General features: G+C 44.4%; 1 protein-coding gene across 1 annotated transcript in view; it reads left to right on the top strand.

Annotated features, from left to right (window-relative positions):
• The window catches only part of LOC132385355 (uncharacterized), a 47732-nt gene extending 27505 nt beyond the window's left edge, over window positions 1-20227 (top strand). Inside the window, exons 3-9 of the mRNA XM_059957395.1 lie at window positions 3083-3229; window positions 5323-5371; window positions 12334-12380; window positions 15159-15404; window positions 16302-16448; window positions 17675-17723; window positions 17882-20227. Coding sequence (XP_059813378.1) covers window positions 3083-3229; window positions 5323-5371; window positions 12334-12380; window positions 15159-15404; window positions 16302-16448; window positions 17675-17723; window positions 17882-18050 — 854 coding nt within the window. The 3' untranslated portion in view covers window positions 18051-20227. The remainder of the gene's footprint in view (window positions 1-3082; window positions 3230-5322; window positions 5372-12333; window positions 12381-15158; window positions 15405-16301; window positions 16449-17674; window positions 17724-17881) is intronic.
• The last annotated feature ends 258 nt before the right edge of the window (window positions 20228-20485 follow it).

Raw genomic sequence — 20485 nt, 5'->3', positions numbered from 1 at the left:
TTTCATTAATTTCTAAAGGTTTATAAGTAATTTTACTTACTCTTGTTCGAATTGCATTTATTGTTTTAGAAGTCTGGTCTGTTTTTAACTGCCATGCAAGGACCTTATGTGAACTTTCACCTAGTTCATAATATCTCTGTTTAGTTCTCATAATTGCTTTTTCTGTTCGATATGTCTGAAGTGTATTATATTGTAACTTCTTATTAAAAAGTTGTCTTCATTTTTCTTCTGTCATATTTCTTTGAGATTCTTTTTCTAATTTTGTAATCTCTTTTTCCAATTGATCTATTTCTATCATATATTCCTTTTTAATTTTAAAAGTATAACTTATTATCTGACCTCTCAAGTATGCCTTCATTGCTTCCCACAATATGAATTTATCATCAACAGAATGTGAATTTGTATCTAAAAAAAACTGAATGTTTTTTTTCATAAAATCACAAAAATCTTGACGTTTTAGTAACATTGAATTAAATCTCCATCTATAAATTGATTCCTTTTTATCTGTCATTATCATTGTCATTATCAAAGGAGAATGATCTGACAATATTCTCGCTTTATATTCCACATTTTTCACTCTATCTTGGATATTCGTTGATAATAGGAAAAAATCTATCCTTGAATATGTTTTATGTCTATTTGAATAAAATGAGTAATCTCTTTCTTTTGGATTAATTCTTCTTCATATATCAATCAAGTTTAAATTTTTCATCAATGATAGAGTTTGCTTTATTTGTGTTGGCGATAGAGCCATTAGCTGAGTTAATTAGAGTGGACCCAGATATTAAGGGTTTTAGAGTTAATCAGGAAGAATACAAGATTAACTTATTTGCTGATGATGTTCTGCTTTATCTAACAAACCCATTACATTCGTGGCGTAAATTATCCTATAGATTAGAAGAGTATGGGAGAATATCAGGTTATAAAATAAATTGGGATAAAAGTGAAATTTTACCTCTTACTAAAGGAGATTATAGTCAATGTCGATTAATAACTCAATTTAGATGGCCGGCAAATGGTATAAAATATTTAGGTATAAGAGTTGATAATGATATAAAGAATTTATATAAATTAAATTACTTACCACTATTGAAAAAAATTCAAGAAGATCTTGATAAATGGATGGTATTACCAATAACATTAGTACGTAGAGTAAATACCATAAAAATGAATATATTTCCTAGATTACAATACTTATTTCAATCACTACCAATACAAATACCCCAGAAGTTTTTTCAAGAGTTAAGTAAATATGTGAGGAAGTTTCTATGGAAAGGTAAGATGTCAAGAATATCGTTGGAAAAATTGACATGGAAATTTGATCTAGGAGGGTTACAACTTCCAAATTTTAAGAATTATTATAAAGCAAATCAACTTAGATTTATTGCATCTTTTTTTGAGAAAGATAAACCGGCATGGATTAAAATAGAACTAGATAAAATAGGAGAAAATATACCAGAAGATTTTATATATAAATGGGAATCTAAATGGATACGGGAAAAGAAAGAATCTCCTATATTAAAACATTTGATTGACTTATGGAATAAGATAAATGTTGACGATGAGATAAAGAAATCCTTATTGGCAAGGAGATCTTTAATTCAAAATAGACTTATTCCTTTTACAATGGATAATCAACTTTTATATAATTGGTTTCAAAAAGGGATTAGATATATAGGTGATTGTTTTGAAGGAGGTATATTAATGTCATTTGATCAATTAAAGAATAAATATAGAGTATCAAACAATACTCTTTTTTGTTACTTTCAACTAAGGGCTTATTTAAGAGAAAAATTAGGTCAAACAATGTTATTGCCAAAATCTAATGAAATAGAAACTTTAATTCAAAAAGGAAAGATTAAAAAATTTATCTCTTGTATGTATAATTTGATTCAAAAACAGGCAATTAAACAAGGAGTCCATAAAGCAAGACAAAAATGGGAAAGTGACTTGAATATTAAAATTGAAGAAAAAAATTGGTCAAGACTATGTCTTGAGAGTATGACAAATACAATAAATGTCCGGTTAAGATTAGTGCAATATAACTTTTTACATCAATTATATATTACACCACAAAAAATAAATTAATTAAACCCAAATTTATCTGATCAATGTTTCCGATGTAACCAAGAAATTGGTACTTTTTTACATTCTACTTGGTCTTGTTCTAAAATTCAACCTTTTTGGACAAATTTAAGAATTTTATTGGAACAAATTATTGGAATACAACTTCCACATAATCCAATATTATTTTTATTAGGTGATATTGAAGGGTTAAAACCGATACCCAAATTGAATAAATATCAGAAAGAATTTATAAAAATTGTATTAGCAGTAGCCAAAAAGGCTATTGCAGTTACTTGGAAATCGGATACATATTTAAGTATAGATCGTTGGAAGAAAGAAATTTATAGCTGTTTTCCACTTGAAAATATTACTTATAATTTAAGAGATAAATATGAAACATTTTTGAAAATTTGGCGCCCTTATTTACAAAAGACAGGATTAAATATATAGATGCTCCGAAGATGAAATAATTGGTTATTTGGGGAAAGAGATAAATATATATATTAAAGTTATTACGAACTCCCATGGAGCATGTGGGGATCTTCCAATATCCAGGCACTTCTTCTTTCTTTTCTTTCTTTCTTTCTCATTTTTTTCTATAGGGATGCTAGGGGGAAGGGGTTAAGGGGAGGGGGGATGGGTAATATACATTTTTTTCTCTACTTTTATTTTGTAACTACTTGAAATACAATAAAAAAAGTTTTAAAAAAAGAGTTTGGTGCAGGTACAATAACGACGTTTAAAAGTCACTCGGAGAGGTACGGGGATGGGAAAGGTTTCAGAGCGAATGCAAGCCAATGGGACTGGCTCTGTTGGTTTGTCCCCAAAGTGCATGTTTCTCCGGTGTGTGATTACGTCACTGGGTCCTGGGACAGACCAGCTCTGTGGGACAGGCTCATCTCTTGCTCCTTTTGCACCGAGCTCACCACTCCTCCCCACGGGACCCATCCGACCTCAGAATCGTGGATCTAAGGACAGCCGCTCGGCTCTGAGATGTACCCGCTGTGTTTTTCAGGCAGGGAGGGTCCCAGCCAGAGGACACAAGTAGACCGGTCGTCTATCCCACCACAGGTGACATCTGGGAACCCACTGTCCACCGAGACTGACGGAAGACGGGTGCGGGTCACCACTACGAGTGCGCGTATGGAGTTGGTAATTCCAGGTGAGGCTTCCCACTCTGTACCTGAAGGTTGAAGTGAGCTGTTCTAGGATGTAGAAGCAGAATGAGGCCAATGTAATTTATAAGAGTTTTGCATCCGTCTTCACAGTGTAAGACACCAGCAGTATGCCAAAAATCTGAGAGTGTCGGGGCAGAAGTGAGTGTTGTTGCTATTACCAATGAGAATGTGACAGGGAAGCTGGAAGGTCTGCAGGTAGATATGTCACCTGGACCACGGACGATACACCAGGGTTCTGAAGACACTGAGGCATTGGGAATGATCATTCCGTTATCCCGACTTCATTGGTTGGGAAGGTTCAGGATGAGGTTTCTGGATACTTGCAGACACGTGATAAAATAGGCCAAAGTCAGCATGGTTTCCTTCAGAGGAAGTCTTTCGTGACAAAACTTGATGGAACTCTTTGAGGAAATAACGGGCAGAATCGACAAAAGAGAGTTAGTGGGTGCCGTTTACTTGGATATTCAGAAAGCCTTTGATAGGCTGCCACACAAGAGGCTATTACACAAGATAAGAGCCCATGGTATTACAGGAAAGCTTCTGCTATGGATAGAAGATTGGCTGACTGGCAGGAAGCAAAGAGTTGTGGGAGGGAAAGGAGACCTTGGCTGCCAGTGAGTAGTGGTGTTCAACAGGTTTTGGTGTTGGGACCATTTCTTTTCTCATTATATATCAATAATTTGCTTGAGGGATTTGATTGCTTTATGGCCAGGTTTGTTGATGATACAAATAGAAGCAGAAGAGTATGTAATGTTGGGGAAACATGAAGTGTGTGGAAGGTCTTGGACAGATTAGGAGAATTTGCATAGAGGTTGCAGATGTAGGGAAGTGTACAGTCATGCACTTTGGTAGAAAATGTGGACTGAAAGTTGCCAGACAGGGTGTTTGAGTTTCTCAGAAACTGCTGATCTCCTGGCATTTTAACGCACAACAGTCTCCAGAATTTACACATAATATGTGAAAACAGAACAAAACCCAAAAAATCCAGTGAGCAAAGTTCTGTGGGTGAAAATGAGAGAGGTCAGAAAAGAATGGCCAGTCTGGTTCAAGCTGACAGGAGGGTGACAGTAAGTCAAAGAACCAGACATTACAACAGTGGTGTGTAGAAGAACATCTCTAAACGCATAAGGTGTCAAACCTTGAAGTGGATGGGCTACAGCAGCAGAGACCATGTACATACACTCAGTGGCTACTTTGTCCATCTAATGACTTGGTCTCAATCTGCAGATTCAACACTTTCCACAAATCCTCATCTTATTTCCAAAGTGAAGTCCCTTTATCCTTTCACAATTGAGAAAACCTGCAGAAGCTGGAAATCCAAGCAATGCACACAAAATGTTGGAGGAACTCGGCAGGCCAGGCAGCATCTTTGGAAAAGAGTAAACCGTTCCCGATGAAGGGTCTCAGTCTGAAACGCTGACTCTTTACTCTTCTCCATAGATGTCACTTGGCTTGCTGAGCTCCTCCAGCATTTTCTGCATGTTCCTTTAACCTGTCGTAGTTTCCTCGGATCCAGATGGAAAGGTCCTCCCTGCATCCTCTCTATCCAGGACTTTCTGTATCCAGGACACTTCAATGAGACCCCCTTCCCTCCTCATTCAGAACTCCAGTGAACACAGGCCCAGAAACATCAAACACTTCCCAGTAGTTATTGTGAACTTCTGAACTGACCCCCGGAATGGCACCTTTCATTCAAAGTAACTAGAAACACACTGACCAACACAATATTCCAAACGAACCCTCACCAGTGTCTTGTACAACTGCAACGTAATGTTCCAGCTTCTGTACTCTGTGCCTGGACTGATGAAGGCCAGTGTGTCAAACACCTTCTTCACCATCCTGTCTACCGGTGACACCATGTTTACAGAACCCTGTACTTGTGATTTAGAAACGAGATGGAGAGATACAAAAGGCAGTGAAGATGGGGAGTAAGTGGGACTATGGGATGGATGGAGGTATGGGTGAGAATGGTGATGCGGGCATATGAATGGGGAGGAGGATGGGTATCAGACTTTCCCATTTCGATTGAGTATGTTTCTGGTGAAACCAGTCTAATTGTAACATTTCCATTCTACAGTGGTGCTGCTGGGAGTCTTTATACTTGGTGTCAGGGTTCTCATTCTGTGGTAAGTGACCTTCCTGCTTCCTGGAGAATCCTAGTGTTCAGTTCTCTCAACTGCGGCATCCTCGCTCACCGTCACTCCGGTGCCCCACCTCGCTCACCGCCTCTGACCCATCCCTGTCGCTCGGTGAACAGACTCTCAGTGACCTTCCCCTCTGTTGTACCTCCAGGAGGCATCATCAGGAAATGTGTCCAAAAATGATAGCCTAGCTGGAGATGTGCAGGGTGCAACGGACTGGGAGATCCCGCTGTCAGCAGGGTCGATACCTCAAGCAGCACGTCCATCAGGGCTCCCCTCAGCCTCCGACACTCCAGAGGAATCTGCTCCAACCCGTCCAATCACTCCACATGACTAAACCCCCACCACCCGATCCCGACAACATCATAGTGTATCTCCTCGGCTCTCCCTCCAATGTGACCCCAGCCTTCCTGTAGTGGAGTCAGCTGAACTGTACACAGTGATCCCAGTGCAGTCTGACCAGTATCTTGTCAAGTTCTAACATAACATCCCAGATTTTGAACTGTGTGAAATGCCTGTGTTTAGTATACATGGTCCAGTGCCAGGGTTTACATAGCTGACCCAGGGATGCTCTTGCACCCAGGAGTCCAGTGTTTCTCTCCCAGCCCCATACATTGGATGCCTGGTAGACAACCAACTGTCAATTCCAACCTGGAATAGGTTGGCATGGAATGTCACAGAACTATACAGCACAGATACAGGCCCTTCTGCTCGTCTTTCCACAGGGGAAGCAACCTCCTAGCTCTACCTTCAACTTCTCATCACCAGTTAATGTTGGAACCGATTCACCAGCTTAACTTGGCTCTCAGGAGCCTCTGGACCAGCTCTCCCTATCAGAGATCAAACCAAAGTGTATGTCGATAACATCTACCTCACTGTTGTTGCCAATCATTATAGTCACCTCCTTAAAAAAAACTCATGGGAGGGTGTTGAATTCTCCTGTGCAAGGAGGATCTGAAGGGCCTGTATAGTTCTGTGACATTCCAGGCCAACCAATTCCCGTTTGGAATTGATGGTTGTTTGTCTACCAGGCGTCCGATGTATGGGGGAAACTCTGGACCCCTGGGTGTATGTGCACCCCTGGGTCAGTTGTCAAACCTGGCTTCCAGGCATTCAACTGCAGATAGTAAGCCTAGGCTTTTCACTCAATCCACAATCCCATGGGAGGAATTCCTGCCTTTGCACACATCTCTCAAAGGATTGGATGTGGGAATGACAAAGTCTGCTTTCTAGGATGAGAACACCAACTGTCCCTCCCTGCTGTGAGAGGGATCAGTATTGTAAATATTTTTTGTGTTTATCTTGTATTTATGGCAATATATTATTGTTAGATTGAAGTGTTCACCCAGAGTGAGGGAGTTGGGGATGGAGATTGGAAATGTAATCCGGAAATAATGGGAACATTCAGCAGGTCAGGCTGCAGGGGAGAGTGGGTGGGGGGAGGATGTCCCTGATGGGCTAAAACCAGGGTAACCACGGGGAGAAGGTGCAGACAAACTCACTGAGTGATTGGGAGCAGTTAGGGAGTGAGAACAGACAGGAGTCAATATGTCACGGGTTTACAAACACCCAATCTACAGACACCCTCATCCTGTTCAAATAAATTTGCACATATCAACAAATATGGTGAGGTAGTGGGCAGTGAAGGGTGTTATCTCACATTATAGTGAATTCCAGAGGACCTGGGGAAACTGAATCAAGCAATTACAGATGGAGTTTAACTCAGAGAAGTAAAACACGTGTTTGTGTAAGGGATTACTTTATCCCTGGTGATCACAATGTCATTAGTTTCAAGGTAATTATGGAAAAGGATAACTCTGGTCCTGGGATTAGCATTCTAAATTGGAGAAAGGGCAACTTGGATGTATCAGAAGGGATCTAGCAAGTGTGGATTCGGACAGGATGTTTTCTGGCAAAGGTAACTTCATAAGTGGGAGGTCTTTTCAGAGGACAAAGCTTGTATCTGCTGGTCAGAATAAAAGGCAAGGTTAACAGGTTTAGGGAAGCTTGCTTTGAGAGATATTGCTGTCCTGGTTGAGGAAAAAAAGGAGGTGCATCGCAGATAGGTAGTTGAGTAGGAGAAATGCAGAAGAACATTAAAGAAGAAATCAGGTTGCTAAAAGAAGGCATGAGCTTGCTCCAGCAGACAAGGTGAAGGAGCAAAATGATTGCAAGGCAGAAAATTTGCCCTCTGGAAGATCAGAATGGTAATCAGTGTGGAGTCAAAAGCAATGAGGGGAGATGTTAAATGGACATGTTGCATAGGAATTCAGTCAGGAGGTGGACAGAGTCGATGGAAGAGAGGCAAAGCAGCATCGAGCCCATGGAATCTGTACTCATTACAGAGGAGGAGGGGTTTGTTGTCCTGAGGCAAGTCAGGGTGGACAGATCCCCAGGGCCCGACAAGGTGTCCCTTTGGAAAGCAAGTGCAAAAATTGCAGGGGCCCTGGCAGAGATATTTAGAGCAGATGAGGTACCAGATGACTGGAGAATGGCTACTGTTGCTCTGCTGTTTAAGGAAGACTCTGAGAATAATCCAGGAAATTATAGGCCAGTGAGTCGACATCAGTGGTGGACAAGTTATGAAAAGGTATTATCGGGACTGGTTGATTGGGGATTTGGATTGACAGGGACAGTCAACAAAGCGGGATATAACCAGGAGAAAGGAGGAAAATAGTGAGGTAGACCACAGCTTCACAGACTATTCAGAAATCTGATGGTAAACTGGAAGTTGTACTGAAAAGGTATTTTTTAAATTTTTATTTAGATATAAAGCACAGTCACAGGCCCTTCCAACTGGAGAAACCTGCACTGTGTATTACTCCAGACAAATCTGTCCCTTTTGGAATGTGGGTGGAGACCAGAAACCTGAGCACCCATCGGATCCCGTGCGGAGACGGGGAGAACATACATCTCCTTACAGACGGTGGTGGGAATCGAACCCCGGTCACTGGCTTTATAATAGTGACCTGCTATCCATTATGCTACTGTGTCCCCTGCACCTCTTTCAGCTGTTTATACAAACAATGCATTTCACATGGGACAAACACAGAATACAAATTCTCCCACCCTGACCCACTGCATTTTGTGTCAAGAAATATGTCAAGTCCTCTTATAGTCAAGTACATGTTTTGTGTGCAGTGGCACAGGTAGACAGGACCGCTGGCCTACATCAATCGGGAGATTTACAATATCGATCACCCTGCCATTGGACAGATGCCATTCAGCTGTAGAGAGAGCCAAGGGGATTTGAGGGACAGATGTTGAATTCATTGGGACTTTCTGCACAGTAAGTAGCGTCGGAGACTGAGGGGTGATCTGACAGAGGGGTATAAAATTTGAAGGATATAAACAAGTTCCCACCTCCAGAGTTGGGGAAGCAAGGAGACATGTTTATGGTGAGAGGAAACATAAAAGGGAGCAGAGAGATGGGAAAAATCCTATTTAAATGGCAGAACAGACTCAAAGTGCCGAATGGCCTAATTTGCTCCCTTGCCTACTGTTGTCAAACTGCCCAGCAGCACAGAGACAGGAGAGGAGTGGGGGAAGGGCCAGGATGCAGGGAGAGAGGAGGGGAGATCAAACACGAGGAAATCTGCAGATGCTGGAAATTCAAACAACACACAAAAAATGCTGGTGGAACACAGAAGCACTGTCATAAGAGAAGCACTGTCGACGTTTCGGGCCATGACCCTTCATCAGGACTAACCAAAAGGAAAGATAGTAAGAGATTTGAAAGTAGAGGGGGAAGGGAGAAATGCAAAATGATAGGAGAAGACTGGAGGGGGTGGGATGAAGCTAAGAGCTGGAAAGGTGATTGGCTAAAGTGATACAGAGCTGGAGAAGGGAAAGGATCATGGGACGGGAGGCTTCGGGAGAAAGAAAGGAGTGGGGGGGAGCACCAGAGGGAGATGAAGAACAGGCAAACAACTAAATATGTCAGGGATGGGGTAAGAAGGGGAGGAGGGGCATTAACGGAAGTTAGAGAAGTCAATGTTCATGCCATCAAGTTGGAGGCTACCCAACCGGTATGTAAGGTGTTGTTCCTCCAACCTGAGTTTGAATTCATCTTGAGAGTAGAGGAGGCTGTGGATAGACATATCAGAATGGAAATGGGATGTGGAATTAAAACGTGTGGCCACTGGGAGATCCTGCTTTTTCTGGCGGACCGAGCATAGGTGTCCAGCGAAACGGTCTCCCAGTCTGCGTCTATAAAAGGCCACACCGGGAGCACCGGACGCAGTATACCACACCAGCTGACTCACAGGTGAAGTGTCGCCTCACCTGGAAGGACTGTCTGGGGCCCTGAATGGTGGTGAGGGAGTAAGTGTAAAGGCAGGTGTAGCACTTGTTCCGTTTACAAGGATTAGAGGGGGGAGATGCCCACTTACTGCCGCGAACACTTAACCCCTTCTAAACCAGATCCAGAAAGGTGGAGTTAATAAGACATTCCAAAATAAGGAGTTACTGTCGTGGTTTCTCGTGCCTCACAAATGACCAGGAGACGCAGAAGATTCTTCAAGAAGGGTTAAACTTTAATTTGCAAATCAAAGCTGAGACAGTCATTGAGCTAGTTGCTGATTACCCACCGATCTTTGGACACAGCATTTTTATAGCAATCTCCTGGTTTAGTTGCATTAGCATATCCAATCGGTCTATAGCTATGTATCACATGTACATCCGCCACTATTGTTTCTATTGTTCCGTTTACAAGGACTTAATCATGTTCTAATCTACATCTCTTAGCTACCTCTCATTAACCCACCATTGTCTTCTACATTTTTAAGATTTCATTCTCCAGACAAATCTGTCCCTTTTGGAATGTGGGAGGAGACCAGAAACCTGAGCACCCGTCGGATCCCGTGCAGAGATGGGGAGAAAATACATCTCCTTACAGACAGTGGTGGGAATCGAACCTGGGTCACTGGCTTTATAAAAGGACCTGCTATCCATTATGCTACTGTGTCCCCTGCACCTCTTTCAGCTGTTTATACAAACAATGCATTTCACATGGAACAAACACAGAATACAAATTCTCCCACCCTGACCCACTGCATTTTGTGTCAAGAAATATGTCAAGTCCTCTTATAGTCAAGTACATGTTTTGTGTGCAGTGGCACAGGTAGACAGGACCGCTGGCCTACATCAATCGGGAGATTTACAATATCGATCACCCTGCCATTGGACAGATGCCATTCAGCTGTAGAGAGAGCCGAGGGGATTTGAGGGACAGATGTTGAATTCATTGGGACTTTCTGCACAGTAAGTAGCCACGGAGACTGAGGGGTGATCTGACAGAGGGGTATAAAATTTGAAGGATATAAACAAGTTCCCACCTCCAGAGTTGGGGAATCAAGGAGACATGTTTATGGTGAGAGAAAACATATAAAAGGGAGCAGAGAGATGGGAAAAATCCTATTTAAATGGCAGAACAGACTCAAAGGGCCGAATGGCCTAACTTGCTCCCTTGCCTACTGTTGTCAAACTGCCCGGCGGCACAGAGACGGGAGAGGAGTGGGGGAAGGGCCAGGATGCAGGGAGAGAGGAGGGGAGATCAAACACGAGGAAATCTGCAGATGCTGGAAATTCAAACAGTAACACACACAAAATGCTGGTGGAACGCAGCAGGCCAGGCAGCATCTATAGGGAGAAGCGACGTCGACGTTTCGGGCCGAGACCCTTCGGCAGGACTAACCAAAAGGAAAGTTAGTAAGAGTTTTGAAAGTAGAGGGGGGAAGGGGGAAATGCAAAATGATAGGAGAAGACCGGAGGGGGTGGGATGAAGCTAAGAGCTGGAAAGGTGATTGGTGAAAGTGATACAGAGCAGGAGAAGGGAAAGGATCATGGGATGGGAGGCCTAGGGAGAAAGAAAAGAGGGGGGAGCACGGGAGGTGGGGGAGAACAGGCAAACAACTAAATATGTCAGGGATGGGGTAAGAAGGGGAGGAGGGGCATTAACGGAAGTTAGAGAAGTCAATGTTCATGCCATCAGGTTGGAGGCTACCCAGCCGGTATATAAGGTGTTGTTCCTCCAACCTGAGTTTGGCTTCATCTTGACAGTAGAGGAGGTCATGGATAGACATATCAGAATGGGAGTGGGTCATGTAATTAAAATATGTGGCCACTGGGAGATCCTGCTTTCTCCAGCGGACAGTGCGCAGGTGTTCAGTGAAATGGTCTCCCAGTCTGTGTCGGGTCTCACCAATATATAAAAGGCCACACCGAGAGCTCCGGACGCAGTATACCACACCAGCCGACTCACAGGTGAAGTGTCGCCTCACCTGGAAGGACTGTCTGGGGCCCTGAATGGTGGTGAGGGAGGAAGTGTAAGGGCAGGTGTAGCACTTGTTCCGTTTACAAGGATCAGAGGGGGGAGATGCCCACTTACTGCCGCGAACACTTAACCCCTTCTAAACCGGAACCAGAAAGGTGGAGTTAATAAGACATTCCAAAATAAGGAGTTACCTATCAAATTCAACTTGCATGACACAGACTGCAAAGAAGCTTACAGATTTACGGAATTTCCGCAGTCCAAGCATCAAAATGCTCTCCATTGACTCGGGGTTATTTCGGGTTACTAAATGCGGACTTCCTATTGGCTGCCCTGTTAGTGGCGTGCGCAAAGCACAACCAATCAGTGCTTAGAATGTGGGCGGGAGCAAGGTGTAAATGTGAGGCGGGCACGCTTCAAAGAGAGGATTAGGCATCGGTGTATTTTCCGCACAGTGGTCGTGAAGAAATTCGGAGTGGTTGTCCGCCCGGAGAATGGTGTTCCTCAGGTAAAGATCCCGGTGCTCCTGCTTCTCGACCTACCGGTCGTGGGCCTGCTGCCCGGGAGCATTTAAGAGCAGATGGCTGACTGGACAGTTTCAGCTGTTCATGACTGTCTGAGGTGCGACCAGATTCTGCAGAGTTCACTCCTCACCTCAACCTATCTTTCTCCTCAGGTCCATCGCAGAATGTGTGTGGCTGTTCACGGTCGTATCGGCTGCTCGTAAGTACAACATAGCATAGAGGGAGATTCTGTGTCCAGGATGGGAGTGAGATTCATTCTGTGTCCGGTCCCAGTGACGGGACAGGGTGCAGGGAACTGCATTTCATCGGACCCATGCAGTGGGCGATGGGACATTGCAGAGGGAGTTTCACCCTGTATCTGGTTCCAGTATGGTATTGAACAGGTATTTTGGATCGGTCTTCACTAGGGAAGACACAAACAATCTCCCGGACGTAATAGAGGACCGAGGGTAACGGAGGAACTGAAGGAAATTTACATTAGGCAGAAAATGGTGTTCGGTAGACTGATGGGACTGAAGGCTGATAAATCCCCAGGGCCGGATGGTCTGCATCCCATGGTACTTAAGGAGGTGGCTCTAGAAATCGTGGATGCATTGGTAATCATTTTCCAATGTTCTATAGATTCAGGATCAGTTCCTGTGCATTGGAGGGTAGCTAATCTTATCCCACTTTTTAAGAAAGGAGGGAGAGAGAAAACAGGGAATTATAGATCAGTTAGCCTGATATCAGTGGTGGGGAAGATGCTGGAGTCAATTATAAAAGATGAAGTAGCGGCACATTTGGTTAACAGTGTTACTACCTGTGGCACGTGAGAGTGGTGTACTTGTCACTTGACTGGTGTTGCATCTATACTGGTCTTGTGATGGTGGTGTGACGTCATTTTCCCGCCAGTAGAGGACATGTGACAGGTTTGTTTTACAGGGTATGAAAGGAGGACCCCTCCCTGTGAGGAGGGGCCGTTCCTGGCTGGTTTTGCCATGTTGACTTCATGCCACTGCGTGATTTAATGTTATGACGCAGTTTAGTTGAAAGATGGAGTTTTATTTAATGTCTAAAGTTTAAAAGGTCATTGCCAGCAGTTTCTTTATAATGCTGCTAGTTCAAAATCAGTGGAGAGTGAAGATCCGAGTTCGGGAGCTAAAAGATCGAGGAAAGTCGATTTTGACGGTGAAACAGGTTCGACCTTGTTTGATCCTCATTCGGAAGGAATTCGTTGACTGTGCTCGTGTTAATCCCTGTGAATAGTAGAAAGGGTTTGGGTACAGTTTTGTAAAGGAAAGGTCAGGGCCTTTAAGCCGTTTCATTTCACCTTCGTAAATTCTTCGTGGGAGGGGAAGTTCGAAGGGGAACTGCGGCGACACGATGTGTAAGAGAATTTAAACCATCTTAAAAAGTCTCTCCCTTAAATGGACTGAAAGCATTTTGAACTTTTGCAATACTACTTTGAAGAACTGTTTTTGCCACATCGCTTTAACAAACTGTTTAAGCTGCCGCACAGCAGCTGATTTCCAGTTATTTGTTTACTTTTGGGGGTTTGTTTTTCAGTGTGTAATAAATGTTTTGTTTGTTATCAAAACCCTGCCTCAATCATATTTATTGTTGCTTGAATCCGTAACAACAGTAACAAATTTTTTGAGGATGTAGCTGTGGAAATGGACAAGAGAGAGTCAGTGGATGTAGTATACCTGGACTTTCAGAAAGCCTTTGATAAGGTCCCACATAGGAGATTATTGGGCAAAATTAGAGCACATGGTATTGGGGGTAGGGTACTGGCATGGATAGAAAATTGGTTGGCAGACAGGAAACACAGAGTAGGGATTAACCGTGCTTTTTCAGAATGGCAGGCAGTGACCAGTGGGGTACCGCAAGGCTCAGTGCTGGGACCACAGCTATTTACAATTCCATTAATGATTTAGATGAAGGGATTAAAAGTTACATTAGCAAATTTGCGGTTGACACAATGCTGGGTGGCAGTGTGAAATGTGAGGAGGATGTTATGAGAATGCAGGGTGACTTGGACAGGTTGGGTGAGTGGGCAAATGCAGTTTAATGTGGGTAAATGTGAGGTTATCCACTTTGGTGGCAAGAACAGGAAGGCAGATTCCTATCTGAATAGTGTCAAGTTAGGAAAAGGGGAAGTACAATGAGATCTAGGTGTCCTTGTTCATCAGTCACTGAAAGTAAGCACGCAGGTACGGCAGGCAGTGAAGAAAGCTAATGGCATATTGGCCTACATAACAAGGGGAGTTGAGTATAGAAGCAAAGAGGTCCTTCTGCAGTTGTACAGGGCCCTGGTGAGACCACACCTGGAGTATTGTGTTCAGTTTTGGTCTCCAAGTTTCAGGAATGGCATTCTTGCTATTGAGGGAGTGCAGCGTAGGCTTACGAGATTGATTCCTGGGATGGTGGGACTGTCATATGTTGAAAGATTAGAGCGACTGGGCTTGTATACACTGGAATTTAGAAGGATGAGAGGGGATCTGATTGAAACATATAAGATTATTAAGGGATTGGACACGCTGGAGGCAGGAAACATGTTCCCGACGTTGGGAGAGTCCAGAACCAGAGGCCACAGGTTAAGCATAAGGGGTAGGCCATTTAGAACGGAGTTGAGGAAAAACTTTTTCACCCAGAGAGTTGTGGATCTATGGAATGCTCTTCCTCAGAAGGCAGTGGAGGCCAATTCTCCGGATGCTTTCAAGAAAGAGTTAGATAGAGCTCTTAAAGATGGTGAAGGGATATGGGGAGAAGGCAGAAACGGGGTACTGATTGTGGATGATCAACCATGATCACATTGAATGGCGGTACTGACATGAAGGGCCAAATGATTGTCTATCATGGGATAGCAGGGAGAGGTGGAGATTCATTGATTGTCTGACCCTGGGGCTGTGATGGGGCAGTGTATGAGGAACCACTCTATGAAGGGGAGGATGACCTCCCTCTGAACCCACTGACTCTGACACTCCTCTCCCGGCAGGTAATTACGGCCCCTGTAAGTTCATTCCAAACACTGGCTTCCTCAGCTGTCCCTGCACAATGTCCTGGTCCCAGATCCTGCGGCTTCACAACCTCCGACAGTTCCAGGATACCTGCACCAGAGGCAAAGGCAACGAACTCCACTGTCAGATCGCCAGGGAAGCCAGGGTGGAAGCTGGCGGTGTCACCCTGAACTACACACGGGGTATCCCTGGCACCGTCTTCTGTGAGATCCACAACACATTGGGTGAGTGTTGATGGGAGAGGGAGTACCGTGAGGGTCTGATACTCCAGACTGCCACCATTCTGATGTACATTCTCTCCGTGCCACTTGAGGGAGACTCTGGTTTCCAGACTTAGAACAGTTCAGCACACAAACAGGCACTTTGGCCCAAAATACTTTGTCAAATCAATTAAACCAGTAATTAACCCGTAACTAATTAACTCTCTTCTGCCTGTACAATGGTACAGATCCCCCCAGTTTCTGCCCAATCACCTCAGTTTCTAAGAGGTTCTGAATGCCTTCATTATATTAGAAATCAGAACTGATTCATTATGTCACATGTACCGAGATAGTGAAAAACTTGTCCTGCCCACTGTTCAAACTGATCAGATAATTACACAATAGAACAGGGTAAAATAATGACAGGAAGCAGAAAGAAGTGACACAGCAACAGAGAAACTGGAGTGCAGGTAAACGATAAGGTGCATGATGATAATCTATCTGTCATCACGAGGGGCATGGATGGGGTGAATACACATAGCCTTTCTCCCGAGGTTATGCAGTGTTTTAAGCAGCTTTCTCACTCAGAAAAAGGTCCATCCCTGGACTGAGCAGCCAAGAGTTTGGTGCAGGTACAATAATAACGTTTAAAAGTCACTCGGAGAGGTACGGGGATGGGAAAGGTTTCAGAGCGAATGCAAGCCAATGGGACTGGCTCTGTTGGTTTGTCCCCAAAGTGCCTGTTTCTCCGGTGTGTGATTGTGACTGGGTCCTGGGACAGACCTGCTCTGTGGGACAGGCTCATCTCTTGCTCCTTTTGCACTGAGCTCACCACTCCTCCCCACGGGACCCATCCGACCTCAGAATCGTGGATCTAAGGACAGCCGCTCGGCTCTGAGATGTACCCGCTGTGTTTTTCAGGCGGGGAGGGTCCCAGCCAGAGGACACAAGTAGACTGGTTGTCTATCCCACCACAGATGACATCTGGGAACCCACTGTCCACTGAAACAGACGGAAGACGGGTGCGGGACAAAACTACGAGTGCGCGTATGGAGTTGGTAATTCCAGGTGAGGCTTCCCACTCTGTACCTGAAGGTTGAAGTGAGCTGTTCTAGGATGTAGAAGCAGAATGAGGCCAATGTAATTTATAAGAGTTTGGCATCCGTCTTCACAGTGTAAGACACCAGCAGTATGCCAAAAATCTGAGTGTCAGGGCAGAAGTGAGTGTTGTTGCTATTACCAATGAGAATGTGACAGGGAAGCTGGAAGGTCTGCAGGTAGATACGTCACCTGGACCATGGACGACAGTGGTGTGTAGAAGAACATCTCTAAACGCATAAGGTGTCAAACCTTGAAGTGGATGTGTGACAGCAGCAGAGACCATGTACATACACTCAGTGGCTACTTTGTCCATCTAATGACATGGTCTCAATCTGCAGATTCAACACTTTCGGAATGGTGAAGTTCCTCATAATTCCAAAGTGACTTCCCTTTATCCCGTCACAAACAAGAGAAAACCTGCAGATGCTGGAAATCCAAGCAATGCACACAAAATGTTGGAGGAACTCAGCTGGCCAGGCAGCATCTATGGAAAAGAGTAAACCCTTCCCGATGAAGGGTCTCAGTCTGAAACGCTGACTGTTTACTCTTCTCCATAGATGTCACCTGACTTGCTGAGCTCCTCCAGCATTTTCTGCATGTTCCTTTATCCTGTCGTCGTTTCCTCAGATCCAGATGGAAAGGTCCTCCCTGCATCCTCTCTATCCAGGACTTTCTGTATCCAGGACACTTCAATGAGACCCCTTCCCTCATCATTCAGAACTCTAGTGAACACAGGCCCAGAAACATCAAACACTTCCCAGTAGTTATTGTGAACTTCTGGACTGACCCCCGGAATGGCACCTTTCATTCAAAGTAACTAGAAACACACTGACCAACACAATATTCCAAACGAACCCTCACCAGTGTCTTGTACAACTGCAACGTAATGTTCCAGCTTCTGTACTCTGTGCCTGGACTGATGAAGGCCAGTGTGTCAAACACCTTCTTCACCATCCCGTCTACCGGTGACACCATGTTTACAGATCCCTGTACTTGTGATTTAGAAACGAGATGGAGAGATACAGAAGGCAGTGAAGATGGGGAGTAAGTGGGACTATGGGATGGATGGAGGTATGGGTGTGGATGGTGATGCGGGCATATGAATGGGGAGGAGGATGGGTATCAGACTTTCCCATATCGATCGAGTATGTTTCTGGTCAAACCAGTCTAATTGTAAAATTTCCATTCTACAGTGGTGCTGGTGCTGGTAGTCTTAATTGGTGTCCCGGTTCTCGTTCTGTGGTAAGTGACCTCGTTGTTTCCTGGAGAATCCCAGTGTTCAGTTCTCTCAACTCACTCACTGTCCCTCCGGTACCCCACATCACTCACTGCCTCCGTGACCTATCTCTGTCGCTCAGTGAACAGACTCTCAGTGACCTTCCCCTCTGTTGTACCTCCAGGTGGCAACGCGGGAAAAGGTGTCGGAGAAGATCGGTCGAGATGGAGACGCACAGGGAGATCCCACTGTCAGGGTTGATACCTCAAGCAGCACGTCCATCAGGTCTCCCCTCAGCTTCCGACACTCCAGAGGAATCTGCTCCAACCCGTCCAATCACTCCACATGACTAAACCCCCACCACCCGATCCCAACAACATCATAGTGTATCTCCTCGGCTCTCCCTCCAATGTGACCCCAGCCTTCCTGTAGTGGTACACAGTGATCCCAGTGCAGTCTGACCAGTATCTTGTCAAGTTCTAACATACCATCCCAGCTTTTCCATTCCATCCCCTGATCTCAGAAGGGAACTGCACTGTACGACTTCTTCACCATCCTGTCCCACGGTGTAGTTGCTTTCAGGGGTCTCTGGAATTGTATCCCACGGACTCTCTGTTCCACACCCCCGGTGTCCCATCATAAATTGTGGATGTTCTACCAGAATTTGACATCCCAGAATACATCACCTTGTTCCCACTGGTATTAAAGTCCATCTGTCTCTATCGGCCCAACTTTCCATCCGATCTGTATCCTAGCCAACCTTGTCAATTCTTATAGTTACCTCCTTTAAAAAAAAAACACTTGCAGAGGGGAGGAATTCCCCTGTGGAAAGACGAGCTGAAGGAACTTTATCTGTGCTGTATAGTTCTGTGACATTCCAGCCCAACCTATTCTGGGTTAGATTTGATGGTTCTCCCAGGCGCCCAATGTATGGGGGTGGGGGGATGGACACTAGACCCCTGGGTGTACGTACGTCCCTGGGTCACCTATGTAAACCCTGGCATTGGACTGTGTACACTAAGTACAGGCATTTCACACAGTTCAAACTCTCATGCGACTAATTCCTGCCTTTCCCACACCTCTTAGGGAATTGGATGTGGGAATGATGAAGTGGGTTTTCTGGGATGTGAACAGCAACTAGCCCTGCCTGCTGAGAGAGGGATCAGTGTTGTGAATATTTATTGCAGTTGTCTTGTATTTATGACAATATTATTTTTAGTGTTCGGCCCAGAGTGAGGGAGTGGGGAATGGAGATTGGAAATGTAATCAGGAAATGATGGAATCACTCAGCTGGTTAGACAGCATCTGTGGGGGGGAGACACGGAGTAAACATTTCCATTTGAAAACACTCCATCTGTGATCCCCCTGACTCGGGGAAGCTGCCAGCAAACTGAAAGACGTCGTTCATCCTGGTAGTTCTGTTGGACAATGAAGGTGATTTCTTGATAACCTTCCCAACCCTCCACAACACCACCAAAGTCTTAGCACAAACCTGCCAATCATACCTGCAACCTTCACAAATCAGTTGGTAACAAATCACACATTTGGTACCCTGTGGTAAACCACAGGTCAGACATTAATCAGACAAGTATCCTCCCACCACGACATTCAAACTCTGATCAGCAGCCATGTTGGATCCAATTATCTGGCTCACTTTGGACTCCACGTGCCTTCCAGACCAGTCCTCCATAATCAAAGATTTTACTAAAGTTTAGGTAGATAACATCTACCTCACTCCCCTTATTGATCCTTTTATTTACGTAGAACATAGAATAATACAGCACTTTACAGGCCCATTGGCCCACAAGGTTGTGCCAACCCTCAAACCCTGCCTCCCATATAACCCCCTGCCTTAAAAAACCTTACCACCTTAAAAAGCTCAGGCCAATTAGATGGACAGGAATTAACTCTACAAAGATGAGCTGAAGTGCCTGTATCTGGGAACTTCTGTGACTTTCCCAGCCAAAGGCCAGTCGGATCCACGATTATCCCTTGTAAATTGCACATCTCCCAGGTGTGCCATGTATAAGGGAATCTGCAGACCCCTGGGTGGGTATGCAGCTCTGGGTCAGTTCTGCAAGCCCAGGTGTGGGATTTGCACACAGTCCGGGATCTCCTGGAAGTAATTCCTGCCTCTTTCCCAAATCTGTGGGAATGACGGATGTAGTTTTCTGGGACGTGAACAGAAGCTACCCCTGATGTGAGAGAGATCGGTGTTATAAATATTAATTTCAGTATTTATGGTTATAAATTATTCTTGTATTTATGACAATACGTTATTAAAGTGTTCAGCCTGGAGTTAGTTACTGTGCAAAGAGATTGGGAATAGAATCAGGCAATGGTGGAAATGAGGGGTGGTGAACCTTTTTGATCACTTGTGCCAAAAAGGGGAGTGATTTTCCAAAGAGAATTCTCTTGTGTGGACGTTCCAGGCCAATCTATTCCGGGTTGGAAATGACGGTTCTCCCAGGCATCCAGTGTATTGGGGGGGGGGGGCAAAAAGGGGAGTAATGTTCTAAAGAGAACTCTCTCGTGTGCCATTGTAATTTTAAGCAGAGTTTATCATTGATTAATTTATAACAATAAATACGCACTTTTTAAGGAAAAGGAATGTCCTGCTGATTATTGACATGTATTCACTATTTTCCTATTAATAAAAGTATAAAAGGCAGATTGCCATAGACAATTCTCTCCAGTCTCAAAATCAGAATAATCTTGTCTCAATGCCGTTCGTGCACTGCTGCAGGTTCAGAATAAATCAGAGTGCGACACAGCACTGTCCACTTTC

Source organism: Hypanus sabinus (assembly GCF_030144855.1).
Source record: "Hypanus sabinus isolate sHypSab1 chromosome 1 unlocalized genomic scaffold, sHypSab1.hap1 SUPER_1_unloc_1, whole genome shotgun sequence".
NCBI lineage: Eukaryota > Metazoa > Chordata > Chondrichthyes > Myliobatiformes > Dasyatidae > Hypanus > Hypanus sabinus.
The sequence above is the reverse complement of the archived record's forward strand: the minus strand, read 5'-3'. Positions and strand labels throughout refer to the sequence as shown.